The 15,147-nt window shown below is 37.0% G+C and overlaps 1 protein-coding gene and 1 pseudogene across 7 annotated transcripts in view; one reads left to right on the top strand and one right to left on the bottom strand.

The window, feature by feature from the left end:
• The first annotated feature begins 680 nt into the window (after positions 1 to 680).
• LOC107672713 (DNA excision repair protein ERCC-6-like) lies at positions 681 to 9,154 on the top strand (annotated as a pseudogene).
• A 969-nt stretch (positions 9,155 to 10,123) lies between these two features.
• The window catches only part of LOC107672739 (MAP7 domain-containing protein 2-like), a 20,255-nt gene continuing 15,231 nt past the window's right edge, over positions 10,124 to 15,147 (bottom strand). For 6 of the 7 annotated variants that reach the window (XM_016466054.1, XM_016466058.1, XM_016466057.1 and 3 more), the window contains 5 exons: positions 14,830 to 14,880; positions 14,484 to 14,538; positions 12,429 to 13,302; positions 11,503 to 11,753; positions 10,124 to 11,035 (listed from right to left, as the gene is read on the bottom strand). In XM_016466054.1, the coding sequence (XP_016321540.1) occupies positions 11,504 to 11,753; positions 12,429 to 13,302; positions 14,484 to 14,538; positions 14,830 to 14,880 (1,230 nt within the window). In that variant the 3' untranslated portion in view covers positions 10,124 to 11,035; position 11,503. Of the gene's footprint in view, positions 11,036 to 11,502; positions 11,754 to 12,365; positions 13,303 to 14,483; positions 14,539 to 14,829; positions 14,881 to 15,147 lie in introns of those variants that run through there. The other variant, XR_001632341.1, reaches the window with a different exon arrangement.

The following is a 15,147-nucleotide window of genomic DNA, read 5'->3' as shown; positions in this document are numbered from 1 at the left end:
CTTCAGATAACTATATAACTAACATTTTTTTCCTAGCGTCACTGTGCTATCAAACCAGTAATCTCAACATTTGCTGGCCAAACACGTTACTTTTAGAAACTGAAGGAAGTAAGCTTATGAATTTAGGTCCACAAAGTCAGAAGACAGTTTTGATCAACTTGATGAATTTGATCAATGTATGAATGTATCAGTAGCACCTGCAGTTTAGATTACTGACTGCAGCAGGGGTTGTGACAGGAGTTTTGTATTGTTTTAATATGGCGTTATGAACAAGTTACAAATTTACTACAGTCCTTGCAGTTACAGTGACGGATATGTTTTTTCAAGAATGAAAGATAGCTAGATTTTTCCTTTTGTATCGGCTAATGTGGTTTTCCGAGTGTTTTAGTGCGTTGTTACGTTAACCAGAGGTGGAAACTCCACGCACGAAATTCAACTACTGTTTCAAACGTGTACGCTTACAGTCTTATGTACACTTCCACAACTCTTACCCTGCATATGCAAATCTTTTTGACGTCATTCTACCTTCATAGTTAACACTATGCGCATGCGCGGTAGTGCAGCAAGCGATTGGGTGAGGGTGAGAGCTGCGCGCGAACAACAAAACGTTTGTTCAAATCCGCTTCCGCAATGGAAGTATGCCGTTTCTCAATTAAAGTCCCTAAAAAATAAACGCACATATGCAGATCAATACAGTGGAAGAAATCACGGACAAGTTAGAGGGGTAAGTAATCAAATAATCGAATCTGTGCCGCTCACAGTTTTATTAATAAACCTTTGAACTTTGATACCGACCTAAAACTGTCATTTCGTGTAACTTAGAGAACATGCTTTAATTGTGTTTTTTTCTATCGCAGCTATCTGTCTATAGACAGAGAGAAGATGGACGAATTCTACAGGTAAGTTAACGTTAAAACAATATGCAGATTAATCTCGGTGAATATGTATTTTACTGTCCACATTGACTTAATGGCATGTAACATGATACTTTTTAATACCTCGCTCACAATAACATCATTCGTTTTAACGTAGCCGTTAATATTTTATACTTTTTCAGAATGCTTCTGTACCTTTTTCATCTTTTAGCCGGAAAGTAGGGATGGATCGATTCTGAAGTATCGATACTTTCGATATTGATGTTGTATTGAAAGGATCTATCCTCACATTAAAATATCAATTATAAAGTGCATTTTAACCATTAATTTTATTGATTTGGCAAGAAATTCAGTGCCTAAAATAAACGTCTAATTGGAAAAATAGACTATATTAGCGAATAACTAATATAGGATATAAATAGGATAGAACTATATTTCTCCTGCTCATCGGAACATACGCAAATGCTGAAAGACACAACTTAACAAAACACAGACAGCGTTCACTGCTGACGCTATTAGCTCACAGTGCTTGTTCAAATAGGGCTGCGTTTCCCAAAGGCTTCAGAAGCATAAGTAGATCTTGGTCTCTGCACCAGCTTAGGCCCACGATGCATTTGGGAAATCAGCTTAGGCCAGATCAATGCTTATCAAATGACAGAGAAACAATAGGGAGTTATTTCACAATAAACTATTGCACATTTCATATATGTCGTTCATTCAATTCTGAAAAATGTATCACGGTTTCCACACAAATATTGGGCAGCACAACTGTTTTCAACATGAAAGATCACGTGACACTGAAGATTGGAGTAATGATGCTGAAAATTCAGCTTTGATCACAGATGCATTTTAAATTACATTTTTAAATATATTAAAATAGAAAATAGTTACTTTGAATTGTTATATTTCACGATATTGTTGTTTTTACTGTATTTTTGTTCAAATAAGTGCAGCCTTGTTTAGCATGGTTAGAGACTTCTTTCCAAAACATAAAAAAAAACATTTTACTGACCCCAAACTTTTGAACAGTTTAGTGTACATGTTATATTTATTTTATAACAAATATAATGGCTGTGCAAGTAAATTTATTTAAACTGGTTGTTAAAAGTTCATTTGCGTTATGTTCTGTAATTGCTGTTAATAAATCTGTCAGAAAAAAATTGTGCTAAAGTTTCACCTTTAGGGCTACAACAGCCTGGCAGCCTTTTACAAAAATTAACCATGCTTTTACTACAGTAACCACAGTTTACCACAGTATTTATAGTAAAACTGCAGTAACCACAAATTTACCATGGTTGCTACTACAGGAACATTATTTTAACCATAATATTTGTTGCAAAAACCATGCTAATAATAATAATACATTTTAGTACTTATGTAACACCATGGTTATTTTTCATGATGTACCCTCAAAGGTACACCTTTGTACCTTATCTACCCTTAAGCGTGCATACTTGTATGGTACTAATATGATCCCTTTTAGGGGTAGAGAAAGTGTACCTTTGAGGTTACTGACCCAGTAAAGAGCTCAAATAAATTTTTGTACATTTTACTTCTGACAGTGTAAACAAAAAAAGGCCTATGAAATTTAAAAAAAATTGCTTTCAAATATAATGTTAAGTGAGTATAATTACTAATTTTATACTTTTAATAATTTAAAAGATCAATTTAGTTTAGAGGTATCGGTATTGATATCGACGATACTGGGATCGAAATTGAAATGAGGTATCACCCACGTTTTATTCTTTTCACTTTAGTCAAGTGAAAATATCTCATCAAAGGTTTGCTTAAAGTTGTGGCTACAGAAAAGTAATAATACATTTCATCCTTAATTAGTCGTAATAAAAAGATACATTTCATAGACAATAGCAGGATATGTTGTTACCAGGGGTGCACATAAGTTTTTTGGCCTAGTTTTCACAAGAGCACCTGGAGATTTGGTTTGGTACTCACACTGCACATAGTGTGACTCATTAAATATAACTATAAAAATAAAATAATTATTAATAGTGATAATAGTATTATTGCATTTATTTATTTTGTATTTTAATAAAAATAAACAAAATAATCAGTGTGATAATACTATTATATTTAAAAAATAAATTGAGTATAAAATAAAAAGTCAAGTCAAGTCAAGTCACCTTTATTTATATAGCGCTGTATAGTTTTGTAATCGATCTATGAGTATATCATGATCTATAGTATCAAACGCAGCACTAAGATCAAGTAAAACTAGCAATGAGATACAGCCTTGGTCTGTATCTCAATACAGTTATTTTATACAGTTATTTTATAGTACACTTAAAAATACAATGCTAATATTTACTTTTTTTTTAATGAATTTTCATCATTTTCAAACCTAAAATCAGCAAGCTTTTATTTGGGCATGTAAGTACATGTGCTGCAGAGTGAAGCGCGTCAGTGAATGAAATGTCAGTTTTACATTTTGCTTTGAAACTGCAGCACATTGCCTAGATTTAAGCTTTCGGTTTGAAATCTTATACAGTATTACAGTTAGTCGATCTAAAACAGTGATTGTGCATTAACAGCTGTCAACCATGTCGGTATGCAAATGAGCGGTCTGAACATATTTAAACACCGCATTTTTTTATTTTGGTCGCACATGCGCACCTGTGTACCACTTATGTGCACCCCTGGTTGTTACATTATTTGGGGTAGGCTATCACAATAGAATTTATTGTAAACAATTTTTAGCAAAGTGATTATGGATCAGCTAAAATGTATAAGGCAACACAAAAATATTGTTTTAGCCAATAAATATTGTATATAATGAAAAGTGTACATTTAAATTAAAAACATGTCTGACTACTTGCCCTGACCTGCTGTAAAAACAAACAAACAAAAAAAACTTCTTTTGTTGGGAAAAAAATTAATGTCCATTTACACAAGTACAGTTCATCTACTTTGAGTTTGACCAAAAAAAAAAATGTTTTAATGTGGTTGATATTAGTATGTGGGTGTAATTTTTTGTTGTTGTTCCTGTGTAACCGTTTTTATTATTTTTGCAGGAACCGACAGGAGGGGAAGGAGGCTGCCATGCGTGGTGATCTGCCTCATGCCCTTGAGCTGTTTCAGCTGGCTTACCAGCTGCAGCCGAGTGACAAGCTGAAGAAACGGATCCAGGCCATACATGGTCTCATTCAGAGAGATGAGGAGGAAGATGAGGAGGAAAATGAATTTGTGGATGTGAATAATAGTGGATTGAAGCTTTATAAATGGCTCTACAACAAACTGTATGAACATCAGAAAGAGGGTGTGGCATTCCTGTACAGTCTCCACCGCGACGGTAGGAAAGGAGGAATCCTGGCTGACGACATGGGCCTTGGCAAGACCATTGAGGTCATTTCATTTTTGTCAGGGATGTACGATGCAGAGTTGGCCAATTATACCCTGTTAATCATGCCTACCTCGCTCATAAAGAACTGGGTACGTGAGTTCAACAAGTGGACTCCTGGCATGAGGGTGAAAGAATTTCACGGCGCCAGCGAAGCTGAGCGGAACAGGAACCTGGAGCAAATCCAGCGCAGAGGAGGAGTCATCATTACCACCTACCAGATGCTCATCAACAACTATGAGCAGCTTGCATCATATGACCAACGTGAGTTCGAATGGGACTACGTCATCCTGGATGAGGCCCACAAAATCAAAACCTCATCCACTAAAACGGCTAAAAGCGCTCACGCCATCCCCGCTAGACACCGCGTGCTACTGACGGGCACTCCAGTTCAGAATAACCTACAAGAGACGTGGGCTCTGTTTGAATTTGCTTGCCAGGGGTCGCTTCTGGGAACCTACAAAACGTTCAAAACTGAGTATAAGAATCCAATCACACGTGCGAGAGAGAAAGACGCCACTCCAGGAGAGAAAGCTCTTGGATTGAGGATTTCTCAGAACTTTATGGACATCATCAAACCTTATTTTCTCAGGCGGACCAAAGCAGATGTTCAGCACAAAAAGCATAAACGTGAAGAAGGCTTTGAAGACGAGGAAGATCAAGAGAACAAATGTCCAAATGCTGGCAAAGGCATTGAAATGCCATCGCTGACGCGAAAGAACGATCTCATCGTGTGGACGCACCTCAGCTCGGTGCAGGAGGACATTTATAACCAGTTCATCTCGCTGGACCATATTAAGGAGTTGCTGAATACTAAGAGGTCGCCACTGTCTGAGCTTATGGTGTTAAAAAAGCTCTGTGACCATCCCAGACTCCTGTCTAATCGAGCTGTGACTCAACTAGGCCTGGAGCAAGGTTCTGCCTCTATCCATCCAGATGATGAGACTGAGTCGGCTGTGAGTCAGATCAATAACCTCTCAGATGACACTTTGGTTGCAGAGTCAGGGAAGCTGCAGTTTCTCGTGTCTCTAATGGAATGTCTCCGTGAAGAGGGCCATCGGACCCTGATCTTCTCCCAGTCAAGGAAGATGTTAGACATCATGGATCGTGTCCTGTGTAACAGAAATTTTCGCCTTCTGCGCTTGGATGGCACAGTGACGCAACTAGCAGAAAGGGAGAAGCGTATCAAGTTGTTTCAGACAGACAAACGCTACACAATCTTTCTTCTCACCACTCAGGTGGGTGGAGTCGGCATCACGTTAACTGCAGCAAACCGTGTCGTGATCTTTGATCCCAGCTGGAACCCCGCAACAGATGCTCAGGCTGTGGACCGTGCCTACCGAATTGGCCAAACCGAAAATGTCATCATCTATCGACTCATCACCTGCGGCACTGTAGAGGAGAGAATCTACCGCAGACAGGTAAAAAAAACACTTTGAATCACAAAAGGATGTACAAAAACTACAAACTAATCAGGGCTTGAATTTCGGCGCATAATTCTACTGATTCCCGCAGTTTCCGCGCTTGTAACGCGGGAAATTCCTGCAAATATTTCAGCGTGAAAGACGCTTGGGACAGATGACTGAATATACTATTTGCACTTGCTTTTGAGTCTTACAATTTTAAACATTCAAGTGCTCAATTCAGTACTTGAGCGACTACAGAATGAAGTTGTGTTGCGCCTTATTGCGCGTAAACGGCCAAATAAATGCCCATCTTGATGAGTATTCACGTAAACAGTCGATTTATACTAAACACTGTCGGTAAATAGGCTATTAAGCGAATGTAAAAAGTTGAGAAACAAAACTTATGTGTAACAGTTAGTGCATGAGGTCTTAAAGAGACAGCAACCTAAATAAACCTGCTGCTGTCTGTCATTAATGTTTATTTATACATTGAAGACTAACCAGTGTTATTTTAAAGTTAAATAGATTATTCAGTTTCTGTGGAATTTCTGTACCTGAATATTACTGTTATACTTACCTGCAAAACTTAAAGCACAGTTAATTTTAGTTGTAACTTGTTATTGTATTTGTTTGTGCCATTGCTTGTCATTTATGATCTATTCTTATTTTATTACTGACTGTTTACTTGTCTTTTTTAGTTAAAATAAATTCAATTCAGAGTTTGAATTCAAAGTTCTTTTTAAGTATCTTTTTCACAATATAAATATGAATCAACATTATAAATTGTAAAACAAAAATACACTGGGTGACGAAACATTTAGGTTGGATGATTGTAGTTTAAAAATATTAAAAAAAAAAATACCCTAACTCCCTCCTCAAATTAAAAAAATCCCCCCCATAAGAGCCACCTAAAGGGGGAATTCCCCCCCATTTTCAAAAACTAAATTCAGGCCCTGCTAATAACAAGCAATGCCTTATGTTTCCATATGGATGTTTTGCCAATAGTCATTCTTTAAGGTTGTGGGGTGGTATTTCCCTTTAAAAAAAAAAAAAAAAAAAAAATTTTAAAGAAAATATGAACTAATAAAACTGTACTCTTTACATTCATATTGTACATGTTTGTTTTTAGTCCACTTCAGTTGTGATTCTGTCAGTCCATTTTACATTCACACTTTTGTTTTTGGAACACAATTACTTTGAATATAATAATAATAATAAATTATAAAATTTCAAGAACTTCATTATATTAATTATTGTTTCTGTTATTAAAAAAATCAAGACATACATGTATTGTTTTTTTCTAATAGTACTGTTGAACTTTAAAATAAAAAATATTATTTATTAATTTGTTGTTGTTTTTGTTATTGTTGTAATTATTTTTATTTCATGCTATATCTGCAGGTGTTTAAAGACTCTCTCATCCGGCAGACAACCGGCGATAAGAAGAACCCTTTCCGTTACTTCAGTAAGCAGGAGCTGCATGAACTGTTTAAACTCGAAGACACCCGCTCGTCCACCACTCAGCAGCAGCTACAGGCAATGCACGCACACCACCGCCGCTCTGACACCAGCCTGGACCAGCACATTGCTTCAATGAGCCAGACCTAGAGGAAGAGGAACAGAACTTTCCAACAGTTGAGGACGCAGAGGTGGAAGTTGTAAGTAAAGAAGTGCAAATTGTAGATGAAGAAGACCAAGTGAAAAACGAGTTGTATGATAATGGTGCATCAGAGAAACAAAACTCTGTGCACGACTTGCCAAGTCCTTCTCGCCATTTTCCAAAGTTGGAAGAAATTTCAATAGCATCTGATGCCCTTGATAACCAGGAGGTTCAGGTGGACAAGTCCAATTCGACGGTGCTTTCGTCACCCCAATCTCCACATGAGGCCACAGCGGGAGAGTCTTTTAAAGCAGAGGTGGAAATGCTTCAGGGAAACTTCAACTTGCAGCTGGAGGACAGTGTAGATATATTCTCCGTTGAAGAAGAGGAAGTTCGTGATGTGGAGGAGTCACTAGCAGAGGAAAGTCCTGAGTTTCAGCTTCAGATTTGAATGGTTTTTGCAAAATACTCGATAATGTCAAATCGCACATCGTTAAAACAACAATTACGATATTATCGCAGACGATATATATCGCACACCCCTAGATCGATGTCAATGGAGAAAGGCTGGAAGAAGCAAGTATCCATGAAAGCAGACAATATGGTAACCAAAGCAATGGTGAAATCAGTAACTAACATTGGTGAAGTCAGCAAGCATGAATCTCTTCTGAGAATCCGTTCTGCTCCAGACACACCTGCGGAAGACTCCTTTGTGCATTCCGTTCGGAGAAAGAAAAGGCAGATCATTTCTGATACTGATGAAGAAGAGAAGAAGTCGGAGAAGCCATGTTTAACAAGCAGTCCATTGGCTGATGGCCTCAGCAGGCTGGTCTCTTCAACACCGAAATCCACTTTGACTGACGGCGGCCGATTCCGGCGCAGCTTGAACACTTCCGTGGCATCAAGAAGGTCCTTCATAGTGTCCATGCTGGAGAATGAGTCTGATGAGGAGTCAGAAGAGCCCAGCGAAAATAAAACCAATTTCTATGATATATCAGAAGCTAGTGAAACTCATGCAGATGAATCTGTGGTGGAAGAGGAGGAGCCCAGTGGAGGCAAAACCAAATCCTATGAGACCTCTGAAGCCAGTGAAACTCACGCAGATGAATCTGTGGTGGAGGAGGAGGAGTCCAGTGGAGGCAAAACCAAATCCTATGAGACATCTGAAGCCAGTGAAACTCACGCAGATGAATCTGTGGTGGAGGAGGAGGAGCCCAGTGGAGGCAAAACCAAATCCTATGAGACCTCTCAAGCCAGTGAAAGTCATGCAGATGAATCAGCAATGGAAGAAGAGGAACCCAGTGGAGATAAAACCGAATCCTATCAAATATCTGAAGCCAGTGAATCACAAGCTGATGAGTCGGTGGTGGAAGAAGAGGAACCCAGTGGAGAAACTTTCAACTCAGAAGAGTCCGAAAGTCACGAGGAGCTTGAAGAGGTGGAAGAAAGTGTAGATTCAAGAAGATACCAGGAGGAAGAAGCATGGCACAGCGCCCTGCTTGAATCCACTGCTGATGTTGAACTAGACTCAAATGAAATGATGGACCAGTGTGCCCCTAAAACATTCCCTCCGGAAACACACATTCTTCCTATTAGTTCCACAAGCAGTGATATGACTGCTGCTAAACCCTCTGAGAACACGTATGAGATGCTGGTCCTGTCTGGGAAACAGTGTTTGGCAGAAGGGAGGAAGCAAGAGGCTCTGGATTTCGTTATAAAGGCCATAGACATTAATACTGGTGATGCTGAGATCCAGCTCTTGATTATTCAGTTGTACAGGCAACTTAGCCAATAGGGAAATTAAAACGTGCACAACTATTTAAGACTTTATCATATCTGTACCATGTTTGGCAGAACTTTTTGCTGTGTGTTGGTAAAAAGAAATTGCAGACTGAAACTAAACATACTGAACTGATCAGAGGGCCTAAATAAGAAAAATGTGTATGTTAATACTGTTCAAGGATTTTCCCATAATTCCTCTGAATGTTTTTCGTTACTTAGATTTGTATGTTTCCTTGGTTTCAAACTCTTCAAATTATCATATTCTGACATATACAATAATTGTGGAGAAAAAATAAATACATTTTCAGAGGTTTCGTAGCTTGTTTCCTGGATGATTTTTCTGCGTTCCAGATTTGAATCTACATTATAGAATTGTATTTCCTGAATATCAAACCTTAGCTGTTCAAGTTTTTTTCCCATTAAATTTCTTTTCTGTGGTAACTGACCCTGTGTCACAGATGTAGTATATGCAGTCTATAAATACTTTGTTTTCTTGCAAAATAGTTTTGTAATACTTTTCTGCCAAAGTAGTTTAAGTGCATTACAGTAAGATTACTGAAAGACTGTACTCTTATCATTGTATTTATTACATAACATGAGATCAGAATTAGTTTTGATAAAACAAAGATCAGAATTACAAAGTAACAGGGATGATAGGCAGTTACAGATTAATTATTAGTAAGCATAAATTATTTTATTAATTTCTTTAATATAAACTCATTCTTGGGATTAAAATTTATTGAAGGCTATAACTAAATTCAGAGACAATTCTATCAAGCACAGGAGCCATGAGCTTGTAAAGACAGTTTATTGGTTTATTTCTAGGCATATAATTATGGCTTGATGCTCATGCCACCATGCACATAATCTACAGTAATCACAATTTTAAGTCACTGCTGTACTGTGTTTAGAGATTGAAGCTGAGACACTTGGAGAAGTTCAGAAGTTCCCTGCAGGCTAATTAAAGTTTTTCAAGTAAGCTTTTTTTGTGCATCCACACTATATAGAACAAACCACAAAGCCGTCAACTCTCATACCCACCCACTCCTAACATGTACACCTGCAACACCCATAGACTATTGAAGTGTTCAGGTAAGTAAAATCACACCAATGGGTTTTTGGTTTGGACCACAACACTGTCTTTCTTCAATGTTAAGGAATAAAGTCAGGACTCCAATATAACTGGTTTACATTTTTCAAGAACTTCTGAGACTGAAACTACATTGTTAAGCACAGTGATGACACCGGAAAAAGAATGTGACACTAATATTGAGTTAATTACTGGTAAACTAGGGCTTTAAAATGGGCTTACCGCCTTTAATTCTTTATAATATACATGCTGTATTCACTGATGGTCATATTTCTCTAATGTGCTAATGTCCTGTGGAACAAGCATTTAATAGCAAAATTAGGGGTTCAATACAGTGATGCAATGCAGGAAATGTTAGTTGAGCTTAAAATACACAGCAATTACTCAACAAAACAGTTCATAATAATACTGTTACAAATGAGAGAGAGAATCGACTTGCAAAGAAACCTTTCTATCGTGTATTTCTAACTACAGAGAGTTATTATTTCACACTATTTCATACTTCATACAGTTATGCTTCCTAAAATATAAGAGTAACCAATCAGTGTTCTGTCTCTATCCAGTGATGACGATGTCACTGGAAAATGTTGAACTCTGGCATAAGATACCTTCTGGTCCAAACCCCTTATACCAGCAATTTTGGCCATCCACATCTGTACGTATTTAAACATACACACAACACACACGTCTAGTGAACATTTCACACCTGAATTAAATTCTGTCCATAATATCGAACCACAGCTTCAATACACATTGGTTTTTGTGCTGTAAAGATTAAAGACAGAAGGACTTTTTTAATGAGGACAACATTGAAACTAGACGGACAAATTTCACACTCATGCCCAGCAGTTTCTTTCCTTTTTTGTCAAAAGAGATGAGTAGTTATCCCATTGCAGTCAACTGCACCAATGTAGTCTGTCATATTACCTGGTAAATGAACAGAAATATATCATGTTTATGATGACAAATCTATATGAAAATATGAACAAAACATGTTTATCTAATTGGAACTTACCAGTCAAGAATTGTGAGGAAATTTATATACACTATAGCTCAAAACTTTGGAATCAGTAAATTTTTTTATTAAAGAAATTAATACCTTTATGCAGAAAGGATGATTAAATTGATCAAAAGTAACATTAGAGATATTGACATTGATACAAAAATGCTGTTCTTTTGAACATTCTATTCATCAAAGAATCCTGAAAAAAGTGTATCAAGATTTCCACAAATATTTTGAGAAGCACAACTGTTTTCAACATTGATAATAGTCAATAAATAGTCTGTAAAAGTCATACCGACTCCAGACTTTCGAATGGTAGTGTAGATCTGTTACTGCTTACTATCTATTTGCATGCAAAAAGTATACAAATTATGTTCAACCGACTTTGTACCTTATTGTACATGGTGTTTGTCAGAGGATGGAGGGATGAGTTTAGAAACGGATCCAGGGCTACAGACCCCTTCTATTAGATTCTTGTTGCAGTCGCCCAAGCTAGCAGCAGGAGAGAGTCTGGGATAAGCTACTTGTCCTGTCAGATGCAACAGGTCCTCTAGAGCACGCATGTTATTCATTCCATTCTGCTGTGGAGAGTTCACTGGGGAGAATTCTGGGATGGAAATTAACTCCTCCTTCGAAACAGGGCTGAGAATAGAAAAAAAAAAAAAACAAAGAAGACCACAATATTCCCAGTAAATATGAGGTACTGTAGTTGGGCCTCATATTCCCCAAATGTTGATAATTGGGCAATATCTGTTCAGAATAATGAATTGTATACCGAAGATACCAAATATACAAAACTGTACATGTCATGAAATATATTTTTACAATGAAGAATGTTTTTAAAACGGCTAAATATTTTCTTAAAATTGAATATGGAATTTATATAGGGCCTATTCGTTTATATGAATTTAAATTGTATTTTATATTTACTGTGTAATATAATATATCGTGTAATATATATCTACATATTCTTATTTTATTTACATTTACAATTGTTTGTTTTTTAACATTTTAATTTGTTTGTCTTTTTTCTGCTTTTCTTCATCGATTTTGAAAGATACTGTATATATACCATCTTGTTCAAAGTTTGCCTACAAATCAGGTCTCAGTAATGATTACATTACATATAACAATTAAGGAGATGATAGATTGCTGCAGATCAAGTATTAGTCTGTGTAAAAATCATAAATGCATTTTATTCTATTTTTTTTCTAATTTTTATAACCTTTTGTTTTACTGTGATGCAGTTCCTACCTGGTCAGTGTAGGACAGTCCAGTGTACAGGATATGTTGACACAGTCACTGTGTCAAACTCACCTAACCTCCATGTACTGCACTTCATCTGCAGAGTCCTCTGCCGCTCCACTCTTCCCCTCCAAAGTGTCCAGACGAATAAGAGGCAGAGGGGGTTTTGACTCTTGCAAGGAGGTCAAGGAAGAGGGTAGGTTGTCATTCCCTCCCTCCTTTGATTTCACCTGTGTTATCGTATGTCTACCGGCCTGAGTGAAAGTCTTTGCTTGTGGGACAGTTACCGTTGAACTCCCTTGTCCATTGGCATGGGGGATGTCTGATTTCTTCCCAGTGATATCCTTCCTGGGTCCCTGAGCTGTGGCCTGCCCATTCATTTGTACAGGATCAGGTGTTTTCACTTGGTTACTGGCCTCTTGTTTGGCCACCTGAGTGATAGTTTGGCATTTTCCATTGGTCAGGTAGTTTTCCTGTAAGTTGTGAGTGGGAATATTTGTAGGTACTTTCACTTGGGTATAAACTTGGGGTTTACTGTCTGTCATCACAATACTCTTAATATTTGCTACTGTGTTTTCAGGCGAGCTCTTCAGCGGGGTTACCTGCACCTTTGCTGCTGATGTGTCTTCTCCCTTTATCTCTTCCTTCACTTGTAAACTTTGTGGCTTCACCTGCTCGCTCTCTTGTCTAATAGTCTTGGCATTCTCTTCACTTACCTTTCCTTTCTCTTCTGTTTTCACTGCAGTAGAGTCAATGTTCACTTGGCCGTTCAAGAAGGGATTTTTTGCGGGCATGTGAGCAGGTGACTTCATCTGTTCATTCGAACATCCATTCTCTGGTCTTTTCCCTGGACTCTCCTGTTTGTCGATCTGGCCATGCACAGAAGTTGTATGAATGGGGTTGGCCTGAGATTTGAATTCAGAACTTGAGGTCAAATGGTTACCACCTGAAAAAAAAAAATGTGTTGGAGACTGTTATAATAGTGAATAATATTTTTAGATTGATATCAGTCTGCACATTTTTAACAGATGTCAAAGGCACACATTTTTTAAAGCGAGGTGAGAAAAAAACAGATATATTACATGTATTTGGCTTTATTGAAAATATAGTAAAAATTGTGAAAAATTATTAGTTTAAAATACCTTTTTTCTTTAATATATTTTAAAATGTAATTTAGTCCTGTGATAGCAAAGCTAAATGTTCAGCAGCCATTTCTCCAGTCTTCAGTGTCATATTACCCTTAAGAAATCATTCTAATTTGCTAATTTGATGCTCAAGAAACATTTCTTATTATCAATGTTTAAAAAAGTTGTGCTGCTTAATATTTTTGTGGAAACCATGATATACTTTTTTATGGTTCTTTGATGAAAGGACAGTTCAAATAATAATATTTATTTTAAATATATTTTTGTAAAAATTAAAAAGTTTTACTGACACTTTTGTTCAATTTAATGCACCAAGTTTTATAGTGTATATTAATTATATATCCAAAACTGACAGAAATGCCCACAGATTTACTATAAAGTTTCTAGCACAAGACTACAAAACATTTAACATTTGTTATGCAACGCATGCTCATTATAAATACCTGAGTCAAGGTCAACAACTGAACGGAACACTTTCTACACTTGTTATTTTTCTTATTATGATTCATTACATGCATTATGTCACAAACACATCTTTCTAAAACACCTACAGTCAAAAACCATACAAATGACTGCAATGTGACGCAGAGCAGGTAGACTAAATATAGTCAGTGCAGTCTTTGAATAGATCACCTAGAACACAACCTATGACAGTGAATACGATCCCCTGCTGCCCTCTCCTGCCGCTGCTGTAGATAGTGTAGCGATGGAAAAATACCAGCAGGCCTGCTGACACATTAGCAGTATATACACATTTGCCTCTAGGGGAGAACAGTCTGAAACTGACTACGATTGGCAGTAGTGAACACTTTTAGATGCATTCGCAAAAATAAGCAACCCTACACGCATGGGAATCATTTGTAAGGATAGCCACATAGAAAAATAACACCCAATAAAAATTTCAAATGTAGTTTTTAACCATGATTTCAACCATGTTTGGTGTGTGATAGTAAATGCGAGAGAGAGCAGGGTTGAGTCCTACCTGGAGGAGAGATGGGGTGGTAGACAGGAGATAAGGGCTCTGGGCTGTCCTCTCTCTGTGTGAATATCAGGTCATTCTGTTACTTTACCTTTCAGAGCAATCATTTCTGCTCTACTTTTTTTTTACTTAACACAAAAAGGGGGTATTTGCGTCACATCCACATGGACGGTAATCTATGTAGGTATTTGTCTCAACTGTACAATGCTTTGCCTAATTTAACTGATTACTTTTTTTGTGAAAGTCACGCTTTACTACTGTACAGTGTAGTACACATACTGTATTCAACTCACTGAAGACACTAAACAGTTATAAAGTTGGCGATGGATGGTTTGTTTTTTACTGATACCTTCATCTCGCCATCACCCTTCCTGGTTCTCTTCATTATTTCTTCAATTCTCTGCAGGGAACATTTTAAACACATTTTAGTCTGTATTTTTCTATGCACATTTTTTTAAGTTGATTCAAAAGTAAGAGTGGATGAAGTAATTTTAATTTTTTTTTTTATTCTTCGCCATGTGAAATGTAAGGTTTATAGCTGGTAAGTGTTAAATAAATTTAAAGGGATACTTCACCCAAAAATTAAAATTCTGTCATCATGTCTCACAAGACTTTTGTTCATCTTCAGAATATATATATATATATATATATATATATATATATATAA

This window comes from Sinocyclocheilus anshuiensis, unplaced genomic scaffold, assembly GCF_001515605.1.
Source record: "Sinocyclocheilus anshuiensis isolate Anshui unplaced genomic scaffold, SAMN03320099.WGS_v1.1 scaffold88, whole genome shotgun sequence".
NCBI lineage: Eukaryota > Metazoa > Chordata > Actinopteri > Cypriniformes > Cyprinidae > Sinocyclocheilus > Sinocyclocheilus anshuiensis.
This window is presented reverse-complemented; position numbering and strand designations above follow the sequence as displayed.